Here is a 13,293-nt window from a genome sequence, read left to right as displayed (position 1 = left end):
CACCACATTCCATTGCTTGGCCCAATACATGTGTTACATTATGAGCACACATGTTAACCGTTTCACCACATTCCACTGCTTGGCCCGATACATGTGTTACATTATGATTCACACATGTATTGGGACATAATTTTACACCACATTCCACTGCTTGGCCCAATACATGTGTTACATTATGATTCACACATGTATTGGGACATAATTTTACACCACACAGACTAAGGGACTGCCTATTTAGGACAAAGATGAGGTTTTTTTCTCTCTCAATAAATCTGTGCAACTATTGACAGCAGAATACTGTTGAAGCTGGGCCATTAAGTATATTCAAGACTGTGATGGACAGATACCTTATCAGCAAGAATATCATGAGTTATGGCATTAAGGCAGGTAAGTGGAGTCAGATCAAGTACTGATTTCATGGAATGGTAGAGCACATCTCTGTCCTATACCTTTTTGCCCACTATGTCATAGTTCAATGATATACAACACATTCCATATACCTTGTCAGCCTGTTTGCTTTCTATTCTGTTTTCTCACATACAATCGCCTACGCTCCTCTTGAAGCACCTAAGCTAGTCACATCAAACATTTCATGTGGTTGTGAATTTTACTTTCTAACACAATGCTTCCCAAACTTTTCCCATCGTGATCTTGTTTTTAGGCTTAAAAGTTACTGTGAGACCTGTGTTGGAGAACATAGTCTCAGAATTAAGAGGTGCGAATTTAAGATTAAGATGAGGAGGAATCTCTTATCAGAGGGTTGTGAGTCTTTGGAACTCCCTGTCCCGACGGGTTTTGGGAGCGGAGTTGTAGAGGCATAGAGATGTACAGCATGTAAACAGATCCTTCAGTCCAACTTGTCCATGTCGACTGGATATCTGAACCTAATCTAGTCCCATTTGCCAGCACTTGGCCTATATCCCTCTATATGTTCCCATTCATATGCCTGTCCAGATGTTTTATAAATGTTGTAATTGTACCAGCCTCCACCACTTCCTCTGGCAGCTCATTCCATACATGCACCACCCTCTGCGTGATCCAATTGAATAATGCAGAAGTCTTGACGGGTTGAATGGCCTACTCCTATTCATATTTCTGATGGTTTTATGGAGTTGGGTGTAGGTAAAAACAATGACTGCAGATGCTAGAAACCAGAGTCTAGATTAGAGTGGTGCTGGAAAAGCACAGCAGTTCAGGCAGCATCTGAGGAGCAGTAAAATCGAAATTTAAGGCAAAAGCTTAAACTGCTGTGCTTTTCCAGCACCACTCTAATCCAGACTGGAGTTGGGTGTGTGTGGGTTAGAGAGTACAGTAAGGGAGAGAGACCTGTGAGACTGGAAGTAGACCAGTGGGTTTGGGTTTGAGACTTTTGAGAGTAGGGAGGGGCCAAATCCAAAAGTGTGGGTACCTGTTAGAGTGGGAGCATAGCTTTTATTTTCACTTGTGGGACATGGGTGTCACTGGCTGGCCAGCATTTATTGCCTACCCCTTGCTACCCTTGAACTGAGTGACTTGCTAAGCCATTTCAAAGGGCATTTGAAAGCCAACCACATTGCTGTGGATCTGGAGTCAAAGTAGGCCAGACCAGGTGAGAACGGCAGATTTCCTTCCCTGAAGGAATTAATGAGCCATATGTGCTTTTCTTCTGACAATCGGCAATAGTTTCAAGGTGTCAGCAGCTTCTTAGTTAAAAATCACACAACACCAGGTTTAATTGGAAGCACACTAGCTTTCGGAGCGACGCTCCTTGACTATAACCTGGTGTTGTGTGATTTTTAACTTTGTACATCCCAGTCCAACACTGGCACCTCCAAATCATAGCAGTTTCTTAGTTCCAGTTTTTTATTGTTTGTTTCTTTTTTTCGTCTTTCTAAGTCAGTTCTTTTTCTTGTAACTTAGTTGGAGTTTCACTGTGGCCATTGCTGCCTTGGAGCTTGTGACCCCATTTGAGGTTCCAACATCCACTTTGGAAAATTCTGTTCTAACAACTCGCTCATCAGACATTTCTCCTTATTTCCTTGTTAGATTCATTAGTTACTCTCTTGCATTTATGGTGCTTATTTTTAACTCTCCCACGAGTGGGAAAATGTGGGTCCAAATCTATATTATCCATGAATAATTTTTAAAAACTTGTAGCAAGTCATCTTGAAGGCTTCCCTTGCAGTAAAAGCCAAACCTATTCAATCTTTCACAATGACTGAAAACTCTCTGTTCTGACATTGTTTATAAATTCTTACTTTTTCACATTCATTGGCAATATATAAAATAAAAAAGATGGCAAGCTAAACATTGGTCCTTTAGAGGATGAGAAGGGGGATGCAATAATGGGAAATGAGGAAATGACCGAGGCACAGAACAAGTATTTTGTGTCAGTCTTTACGCTGGAAGACAGAAGAAACATGCCAGTAATTGACAAGAAGGCTAAGGTAGGTGAGGACCTAGAAATGAGCATTATCATAAAAGAAGTAGTCTTAGGCAAGCTGTTGGAGCTAAAGGTAGACAAGTCTCCAGACCATGATGGAATGCATCCCGAGGTACTAAAATAGAATGGTTGGAGAAATAGCAAATGCGTTCATGGTAATTTTCCAAAATTCACTGGACTCCGGGGTAGTTCCAGCTGATTGGAAAACAGCAAATATGACACTACTGTTTACAGAAGGAGGTAGACAAAAGATGGGGAATTATAGGCCAGTTGACCTAACCTCTGTAATGGGGAAAATGTTTGAATCTACCATCAAGGAAGAATTAGCAAGAAATCCAGATTGAAATTGTCCCATTATGCAGACGCAGCACGGGTTCATGAAAGGCAGGTCATGTTTAACCAATTTGCGTAATTCTATGAAGACATGAGCATGGTAGACAATGGGGACCCAGTAGTTGTGGTGTTTCTAGATTTCCAAAAGGCATTCAACAAGGTGCCACACAAAAGGCTACTGCATAAGATAAAGGTACACAGCATTACGAGTTATGTATTAGCATGGAGAGAGGATTGATTAAATAATTGCTGGTTGGCGACTAGTGACTTGGGCCGTGCCTCAGGGATCAATGTTGGAACCGCAATTGTTTATAATTTCCAAAAATGATTTGGAGTTGGGGACCATCTGTACTATTTCGAAGTTTGTAGATGACAAAGTGGTGAAGCAAAGTGTGCAGAGGATTGTGAAACTTTGCAAAGGGACATAGATAGTCTAAGTGAATGGGCAAAGGTCTGGCAGATAGAGTACAATGTTAATAAATGTGAAGCCATCAATTTTGATAGAAATAACACTAAAAAGGACTCTTACTTAAACAGTAAAAAAACATTTGGCATGCTGCTGTGCAAGGGTATCTTCATGCATGAATCACAGAAGGTTGGTTTGCAGGTACAACAGGTAATTCCCACTCCGCCAAGGACTTGCAGGTCCTTTGCCTCCTCCATTGCCAGACCCTGGCCACACGACGGCTGGAAGAAGAGCGCCTCATCTTCCGCCTAGGAACCCTCCAACCACACAGGATGAATGTAGATTTCTTCAGCTTCCTCATTTCCCCTCCCACCACCTTATCTCAATCCCAACCCCCGGATTCAGCACCACCCTCTTGACCTACAATCTTCTTCTCAACCTCTCCGTCCCACCCCCTCGGCACACCAGTCTCATTCCTGAAGAAGGGCTTATGCCTGAAACGTTGATTCTCCTGCTCCTCAGATTCTGCCTGGCCTGCTGCGCTTTTCCAGCACCACACTTTTCAACAGGCAAATGGAATTTTGTCCTTCATTGTAACAGTGATTGAGTTTAAAAGGAGGGAGTTTATGTTACAACTGTGTAGGTTGTTGGTGAGGCCACACCTGGACTTCATATGCTGGAGATCAAAATCTAAAATTGTGGTGCTGGAAATGTACAGCAGGTCAGGCAGCATCTGAGGAGCAGAAGAAGGGATGTTTCATGCATAAGACTCATCAGGAGGGCTTATACCCAAAACATTGCTTCTCCTGCTCCTCAGATGCTGCCTGACCTACTGTGCTTTTCTAGCACCACACTTTTTGACACACCTGGAGTAATACACTTTGTGTGGAAAAAAGTTGCCCCTTAGGTTCCTTTTAAGTTTTCCCTTCTCACCGTAAACCTATGCCCTCTAATTCTGGACTTTGCCACTGCAAGGAAAAATAACTCATCTTACCCAAACTATGCCCCACATGATTTTATAAACCTCGATAAAGTCTTCCAGGCTGTCGGCTTCCCAGGCAGATGAAATTTGCAGTCTGATTCAGTGTGCAATGTGTGGGAGATTAGAAATGTTGTTTTTGCAGGTGGGGGGAGGGGTGTTAATTCTTGTAGCATGTAGTATACTTAAGGCTAAGACTTTAATGAATATAGAGGGTCTTTTAAAGAAAATAGTTTTAAGCTAGGAAATAACTTTAAAGGGTTGTAGCTGACCACAAAAAGCAGCAGCAAGAGCATTTCACAATAAAGCTTATAGTATGATAAGAGAAACTGATAAAAGAACAAGCTGTAACAAACAAGGAACAAAGAATGCAGACAAGGACAGCAGGATGGCCAGATAAGAAAATAACTAACAAGGGAGGTAATCGGCTTATGATAGGATGGGAAAAGGGAGGCGTGATTCCGCAACTCGTAAATTAAATAAGAATGCTAACAGGCTCTGTTTTCGTGCGCATTTCTGCTTGATTGCAGAGGCGTCCAGTTCTTGCAAGACTGTAATAAATTGTTCTTGTTTCCAAGGCTTTGTCTCAGGCTGATTGATTTGTGAGTGAGTTCTGTTTCTCACAATGGATGAGGCCGAAGATGGTCATGTCAGAGAGGGAATGGGAAGCGGATTTGAAATGGGCGGGTGAACGACCCTTCCTTCCAACTACCAACCAGGCCATACCCTCCACCTGTGTTCACCTGTCACAACCTCATCATCCCGCCCCCTCTCCTCACCCAAAACCTCCACCACCCCCCCCCCCCCTTATCTGCAGTTTCCCGCACCCCCACCCCCAGTCTTGAAGAACAGTTATATCTGAAACGTTGACTTCTTCACCTCCTGATACTGCCTGGCTTGGTGTGTTTTTCCAGCCTCCTGCTTGTCTCCTCTGTAAACGTGCAGTACTTTGTTTTAGGCCTTTGGGTTCAGTTCCAGTTGGGATGGGAAATCATTAACTCTTAGTCACCAATTCAATGGCACTGTTATGTACCCAGAATGTATCACACTGCTAATCAGTGATGATAGGAGACCAATGGCAGATTATTTACCTAGACCCCTCTGTGGTGCAGAAAGCCCCCTATCAGTGGGTAAGGGAGCCCAGTGCGCAGGTGCGGGAGCGGGCAGTGCTCTGAGCATGCTCAGTCCCAGTCATGGGGACAGTCTGAAGAAGAGCGGACGATTCGGGCGGCCGAAGAAGATTGTGAGGCAGGGTAGGAAAGGAGACCGCGGCCATTGAGGCCTGGCAACTTTACCAACTCCTGCAGGAGGTCTGTGGTTCTGAATAAGAGCTCAGGGTCCCCCGTGTTTGCCCTGCGGGCGGATCAGGCCCTGGAGGACAGTACTCATTGACCGCCATCTTGAGTGGGAGGCACGACGGGGCTCCCTCCCTTGGGCTGGGGGGGGGAGGGGTTGTGAACCAGGGTTACCTAAGCAACGGGCCGTCCGCCATTTTGGGGATGGGCCAGGGTTGCCCGGGAAACGGGCCGTCCGCCATTTTGGGGGAAGTGCAGGCCAAATCGGCGGCCATCTTGGTGAGGTAACTGACTGAGCTGAGCTTCCGGGTCTGTGATCAGGGGAGATCTGAACATGAGAGCTGGAGATCCAAACACGGAGAGGAAAGCGCTCACCTGGAAGTAGAGTGACGAGGTGGTGCTATAGATTTGGATTCAAAGGCTCTGTGAAAATATAAGAGGAAAACAAATGCTCCATAGAACTTAACAACTGACTGCTCTGTGTTTATCTTTGGGAAAAGATTTCAAATATCGTTCTGAATGGGAAAAATGCCAACACACAGGATTGAGAGTGTTCCTGTGCCCTGACTGTGGTGAACCCTCCACTTGCTATACACTCTGAAAATACATCACTCCATTTTGCAGTGGGAGAAATTGTTAACACATTCTGCATGTGAACAAGGCTTTGATTGATTGCTCAAACTGGAGAGACACAAGGACAGCGGCAGCATGGAGAAACCATGGAAATGTGATGACTGCGGTAAAGCCTTCATTTACCGATCCCGTTTGGAATATCATCAACGCAGTCACAATGTGGCTGACAGTGCAGATAAACCATGGAAATGTGAGGATTGTGGTAAAGGATTCAATTATCCATCCCTGCTGGAAATTCATCGACGCACTCACACTGGGGAGAAGCCATTCATATGCTCCGTATGTGGGAGGGGATTTTCTAAGTCAGCCAACCTCATGCTACACCAGCGAGTTCACACTGAGGAGAGGCCATTTACCTGCACTTATTGTGGGAAAAGATTCAGACAGTCGTCTACCCTCACCGCACACCAGCGACTTCATACTGGGGAGAGACCGTTCACCTGCTCTGTGTGTGGGAAAGGATTCACTCAGTCCTCCATCCTGATGATACACCAACGTACTCACACAGGGGAGAAGCCATTTACCTGCTCAGTGTGTGGGAAAGGATTCACTCAGTCAGCTAACCTGGTAGTACACCAGCGAATTCACACTAAGGAGAGGCCTTTCAGCTGCACATCCTGTAGAAAGAGATTCAAATCTTCATCAGAACTCCTGTCACACCAGCGAGTTCACATTGGCGAGAGACCATTCACCTGCTCTTTGTGTGGGAAGGGATTTACTCAGTCATCTGCTCTACTGACACACCAGCGAAATCACACTGGGGAGAAGCCATTCAGCTGCTCGGTGTGTGGGAAGGGCTTCACTCAGTCGGCTAACCTTGTGGTACATGAGCGAATTCACACTGAGGAAAGGCCATTCAGCTGCACGCAATGCGGAAAAAGTTTCAGGCAGTTATCCACCCTCACTGCACATCAGCGGGTACACACGAGGGAGAGACCATTCACCTGCTCTGTGTGTGGGAAGGGATTTACTCAGTTAGCCAGCCTCACATTGCACCAGCGAATTCATCGCGAGGAGAGGCCGTTCAGCTGCACTCATTGTGGGAAGGGATTCAGGCAGTCTTCCGATCTCACTGCACACCAGCGAATCCACACTGGGGAGAAGCCATTTATCTGCTCCGTGTGTGGGAAGGGATTCACCCATTCGTCTGGCCTTTGGTCACACCAGCGAGTTCACACTGAGGAGAAGCCATTCAGCTGCAGTGCTTGTGGAAAGGGATTCAGGCAGTCATCCTACCTCCGGTCACATCAGCGGGTTCACACAGGGGAGAAGCCATTCACCTGCTTTGTGTGTGGCAAGGCATTTGCTCGGTCTTCAAACTGCCTGATACACCAGCGAATTCACTCTGAGGAGAATCCATTCAGCTGTGTCTTCTGTGGAAAGAGTTTCAGACAGTCATCCACCCTTAATGCACACCAGCGAGTTCACACTGGGGAGAGACTATTTACCTGTTCTACGTGTGGGAAGGGATTCCCTTGGTCATCCCAACTGCTTACACATCAGCGGGTTCACACTGGGGAGAGACCGTTCACCTGCTCCGTGTGCGGAAAGGGATTCACTCGGTCCTTCAACCTAATGTTACATCAGCGAGCTCATACGTGTCATCAGAGTTTGGATTCTGCTGTTATTGATCCTGCTGATCAGATCCAGGAATAATTATCTGACAATACTTGGGTTGTTTCGACTGAATGTAACATCTATAATTGTCATTTTTGTTGAAAGCAACATCTGTGATCTTTCTCCATAATGCATGATCTTATCTACAGGATCAAGATTAAAATTAAATTAAAAACCTTAACTTGATCTTTGATGAAAGGTCTACAGTTTGGTGTCTGAATCATTCCACTGTTCAACATATCCAATTAGAAATGTTTGATAAACAATTAATCATTGCTGACTATTCTTACTGACTTTCATATTCTCCACAGCAACACCTTTTGTAATCAAAATTGAAGTGTTAAGGAGCATGAAACAAAATAGTGAAATATTTTCCAGACACATTCAATCAAAGCTTCATCAATCAACATTGATGCTGATGAAGTTTTGAAGTCACTGGTTTCAATCTTTTATGACACAGAAGCAGCAGCAGTGTTAAGTGAAATCTACAAGCAGTGGAGTAGTGATTTCAGCATGGATTAGGAGCCTCTATGCTTGCTCAGCCATAGGTGGCCCAGTCCAGCTCAGTGACAAGGGTTTATTGTCCAATTTAGCCATGACAGCAAGCTGCAGGTGAGTGTCAGATGGAGACTGGGAGATGACCAATTGTGTGCAGTCCAGTGAAACACCTGTTTGATTCCAAACTTTGGACAAGATGGGCAACTTCCGTAATGGTGGGACTAAGCGCTCTTTCAGTCCTATTTGTAACATTTAGATTTCCATTGAAAAACTGATTTGAGACTTGCTAAGCAGTCGTGATATCTCTAACTTAAGCAAAAGGCATAGTCTATCTAACACATAACAAAAACATAGAATCTGAAACACTTGAAAATAATCTTGACAGTTGTGTGCAGATTATGGGGAAATACTGTGCAAATAAACACTGGATAAACCATGTCAGGGAATCCAAATGGTCTGTGTCGAAGTACTATGTCTGAGGTCAAGAGAGTACTTGGTACCACCATCCCTTGGATTTGGCAGAGAAAATGTGGAAGCAGGCAATTCGGCTCATCAAGTACACATCGACCTTCTGAAGAGCATACCACCCAGACCCACCTTATCCTTGTAACCCTGCATTTCCCATGGCTAATCCACACATCCCTGGGCCCCATGGGCAATTTGGCAGAGCCAATCCACCCTAACCTGCACATCTTTGGACTGTGGGAGGAAAACATACAGACACAGGGAGAACATGCAAACTCCACACAGACAGTTGCCCAAAAGTGGGATTGAACCCAGGTCCCTGGCACTGTGAGGCAGCAGTGCTAATCACTGAGCCACCATGCTGCCCAATATGGTGAGGTACTCACAGAATTAAACAGATATCCCATGGGGTTAAACACGACTATGAAATATACTCCCCCAGATATCCTCCAGTTGCTATCTAATGCTCTCCTGCAGCTTCCGGTCATGGCTGTGATTGATGTGTTACTCTCATCACCTGACCTTGCAAAGGCCAATAATTTTGGAGCAACCAGAAAGATCCTGGACAAGGATGCAGTCACAGCTTTACTGAAAGTCCCGTCTACTGCTGCACCTTCATGACCTCCTTCTCTGTTAGGAGCTGGATCTGTTGCATAGGACATGCATGATGTAAAAAATGTCATCACTATCTGCAAAACCAAAAGAAGACAGAGGAGATTGCAGCAACAACAGGAGCATCTCACTCCACAAGTGACAGGGCAAACATTCATCAGGTTCATGTTTAAAAAGTTTCTATCCACTCGTCGAGTGTTTGTGTCCAGAAGTACAGTGCGGTTTCAGTGCTGATGGATTGACAATGGACACTACCGTCTCCATACAAAAGAGGTCTATGGAATAGGAGAGACCTCCTGAGGGGAAACTGTTCACCTGCCCAAGTGTGGGAAGAGTTTGCTCAGTCAAATTACCTGCTGAGACACGAGCGAATTCACACTGGAACCAGGTCATCCACCTGTCCTGTGTGTGGGAAGGAATTCACTTAGTTATCCAGCTTGTATAAATACCAAAGAGCTCATACCAGGGAAAGACATTTCACACCAACATGCTCATTCTGACTCGAGACCTTTTAAGTGTTCTAACTATGAGAAGAATTTTAAAAGCAACCAGGATCTGTTGACTCACCAGCAAGTTCACCCTGGGAGAGACATCACCTGCTATCTGTGCCTGAAGAAATTCACTCATTAATCCATCCTGCAGATATACTAGAATTCACAAATGACTCCAGGGTTATATTCTGCTGTTATTGCTGCTCTTAATCAAACACAGGACTGAGCCATGTATAATTTGGCACTTAGAGTCATAGAGATGGAAACAGACCCTTCGGTCCAACCCATCCATGCTGACCAGGTTTCCCAACCCAATCTAGTCCCACCTGCCAGCACCCGGCCCATATCCCTCTAAACCCTTCCTATTCATATACCCATCCAAATGCCTAATTGCTATGATATCCCAGACCCATGTTCCTAACCATGCCCTGAGTTCATCTGGCTTCCCTGTTAGGCCCCTTGCATTGAAATAAATGCAGTTTAATTTATTAGTCTTACCTTGTCCCTGCCTGCCCTGACTGTTTAACTCACTTCTATTCTCAACTGTACCAGTCTCAGATTGCTCTCTTTCCTCACTATCTCCCTGGGTCCCCCCCCCCCCCACCTTACTAGTTTAAATCCTCCCGAGCAGTTCTTGCAAATTTCCCTGCCAGTATATTAGTCCCCTTCCAATTTAACTTGTTTCATTTTTTATTAATAATCCCTGTAACTGGGCTGATTTCTGAATTGGAGGTTAAATAAATCAGCTTTGTGTCAAACACATTTTATTGAGTTCTTGGTTTCTCAAAATTAAGATGTTCAAAATTCTGAACAACTTTGTCAGGGTAAAGAAGGATATGCTGTTTCCACTAGTTGGTATGTCTAACTCGAGGTCACAATTTTAAGATTGTCAGCAAGCGAGCTAGGAGTGAAATGAAGAGAAAGTTCTTTACTCATAACTTGTTAGGTGCGCTGTCTGGGAGAGTGGTGGAGGCAGATTCTGTAGGAGATTTCAACAGAGAGCTGAATATATATTTGAAAGTGATGGCTACGGAGATAGGACTGGAGAGTGGGACTCACTGGGTTGCTCCTTTGAGAGCTAATACAAAGATGATGGATTGAATAGCCTCCTTATGTACTGCAAAATTCTATAATGTCCTGTTACTGACCATCCTATTTTTGAATCTTTGTCTTTGGAAAGCTTTCATTTATGTCACCTGTCACAACAATGGCTATAACTGAATGTCTCATGGGTTAATGGGCAGGAAAAAGCGGGCTTGGGTTCAATCTGGATAAATGCGATGTATTGCATTTTGGTACAGCAAACAGAGGGTAGGACTTTTACAATTAATGATAGGCCCTTGGGTAGTGTTGTAAAACACAGGGATCGGGGGGGGGGGGGGGTTCAGGTACATAATTCTTTGAAGTTTGCATCACATATGGGCAGAGTGGTTAAAAAGGCATTTAGCACACTTGCCGTCATTGCTCACTACTTTGAGTATAGGAGTTGGAAAGTCATGTTGAGGTTATACAGGATTTCACGCAGAAGGTGGTGCATGTATGGAATGAGATACCAGAGGCAGTGGTGGAGGCATTTAAAAACATTTAAAAGGCATCTGAATGGGTACGTGAATAAGGCGTATTTAGAGGGATATGGGCCAAGTTCTGGCAAATGGGACTAGGTTAGGTTAGAATATCTGGTCGGCATGTACGGGTTGGAAGGAAGGGTCTGTTTCTGCGCTGTACATCTCTGACTCTGTGACATTGGTGAGGCCTTTCTGGCATATTGATTCCGGTTTTGGTCACCCTGTTATAGGGAGGATATTATTAAGCTGGAGAGAGTTCAGAAGAGATTTACCAGGAATGTTGCTGGGTATGTAAGGTTTGAGTTGTAAAGAAAGGCTGAATAGGCTGAGACTTTTCTCACTGGAGCGTAAGAGGTTGAGAGGTGACCTGATTGAGGTTTGTAACATCATGAGGGATATAGATAGGGTTAATGGTCAGTTCTTTTCCCTAGGAAGGAGGATTTCAAGATTAGTAGGTACATTCTTAAGGTAAGAGGAGAGAGTTTTTAAAAAGGCATGAAGGGTAAATTATTTATACAGAGGACAGTTTATGTGTGGAATGAACTTCTGAGAAAATAGTGGATGTGTGCACAATTACAACATTTAAAAGACACTTGGATAAGGACATGAATAGGAAAGGTTTGGAGGGATATGGGCCTGGAGCAGGCAGGTGGGACTAGTTTAGTTTGGGATTATGTTCGGTATGGACTGGTTGGGCTGAAGGGTCTATTTCCATGCTGTATGACTCTATGATGTTGTAGTGCTCCCTCACTGCAGCATCAGAATATCAACCTGAACTTTATTTTCATGTTTTTAGAAATGTTTTTGAACCCCTCACCTGACTCATGATGAGCCACAACTAACACCTTGTCATGATTCTAGATTATTTCTGTTTTCATTCCCTTCCCATAAAAAGGTAGATTTTAGACCAGGAGTTACAGGTTATTCAAGGAGAAAGTCAAAGTCATTTTGCAGAAACTTTTCTTAAGAAGCATCAAGCTTGAGGTGGTGTGTAATCAAAGGTCATAAAAGACATACAGCCCTTCACATGAGAACAATGTATTGAGGAGAAAGTGAGGTCTGCAGATGCTGGAGATCAAAGTTGAAACTTTATTGCTGGAACAGCACAGCAGGTCAGGCAGCATCCAGGGAACAGGAGATTCGACGTTTCGGGCACAGGCCCTTCTTCATTCCTGAAGAAGGGCCTGTGCCCGAAACGTCGAATCTCCTGTTCCCTGGATGCTGCCTGACCTGCTGTGCTGTTCCAGCAATAAAGTTTCAACAATGTATTGATCCCAGATTGGACAAGGGTATGGGGCAAGAGGTCATTGATCTCAGGACTGAAGGGGCAGTTTCTACAGAATGGTTCCCTTTTCCCGGATCAGGGGATGCTGAGCTCTTTGACTAGGCATGACAATCTCTTCGGAATGATACCCTTGTCCCCGGCAGGATGTTGTGCTGCAACTGGAGGTCAATGGTTTATGGCATCCAGTTTGGACAATAAACAAATAAAGCTGATTTCCAGGGCTGGACTCCCTTTCTCAGTCTTCCTGAGCTGGCCATGGTTTTAGGCTAAAGCTAGCGTGGATCATTCTGAGAGGCCCCTTCCTGTGTGAGGTGATTTTTCCCTCTAATTCTCCTTCATATAGCTTATTTCTAAGGATCCCATGTTGTCATCACTTATTCAATGTCCCATTGGTAATGAGACAGGTATTCAAGATAATTCCTCCTATTTTTGTTGACTTGATTTGGTTTATTATTGTCACTTGTACCTAAGTACAGTGAAAAGCTTTGTTTTATGTGCAGTACAGGCAGCTCACACCATACCAAGTGCATAAAGATAATAGAATAGAGCGAAGAATGCAATATTACGGCTGCAGAGAAGGTGCACAAAGAGTGAGGTCAACATTAAATTCGAAATTTGAGAGGTCTGTTAAGATAACTAGGAGGAAGTGGGGACTGCAGATGCTGGAGATCAGAGTCGAAAAGTGTGGCGCT

General features: G+C 44.5%; 1 protein-coding gene across 1 annotated transcript in view; it reads left to right on the top strand.

Moving 5' to 3' along the window:
• The window catches only part of LOC122544009 (zinc finger protein 91-like), a 61,968-nt gene extending 53,628 nt beyond the window's left edge, over positions 1-8,340 (top strand). The window contains exon 4 of the mRNA XM_043683022.1: positions 6,112-8,340. Within this exon, the coding sequence (XP_043538957.1) occupies positions 6,112-7,724 (1,613 nt within the window). The 3' untranslated portion in view covers positions 7,725-8,340. The remainder of the gene's footprint in view (positions 1-6,111) is intronic.
• The last annotated feature ends 4,953 nt before the right edge of the window (positions 8,341-13,293 follow it).

Source organism: Chiloscyllium plagiosum, chromosome 45 (assembly GCF_004010195.1).
Source record: "Chiloscyllium plagiosum isolate BGI_BamShark_2017 chromosome 45, ASM401019v2, whole genome shotgun sequence".
In the NCBI taxonomy this organism is placed as follows: Eukaryota; Metazoa; Chordata; class Chondrichthyes; order Orectolobiformes; family Hemiscylliidae; genus Chiloscyllium; species Chiloscyllium plagiosum.
This window is presented reverse-complemented; position numbering and strand designations above follow the sequence as displayed.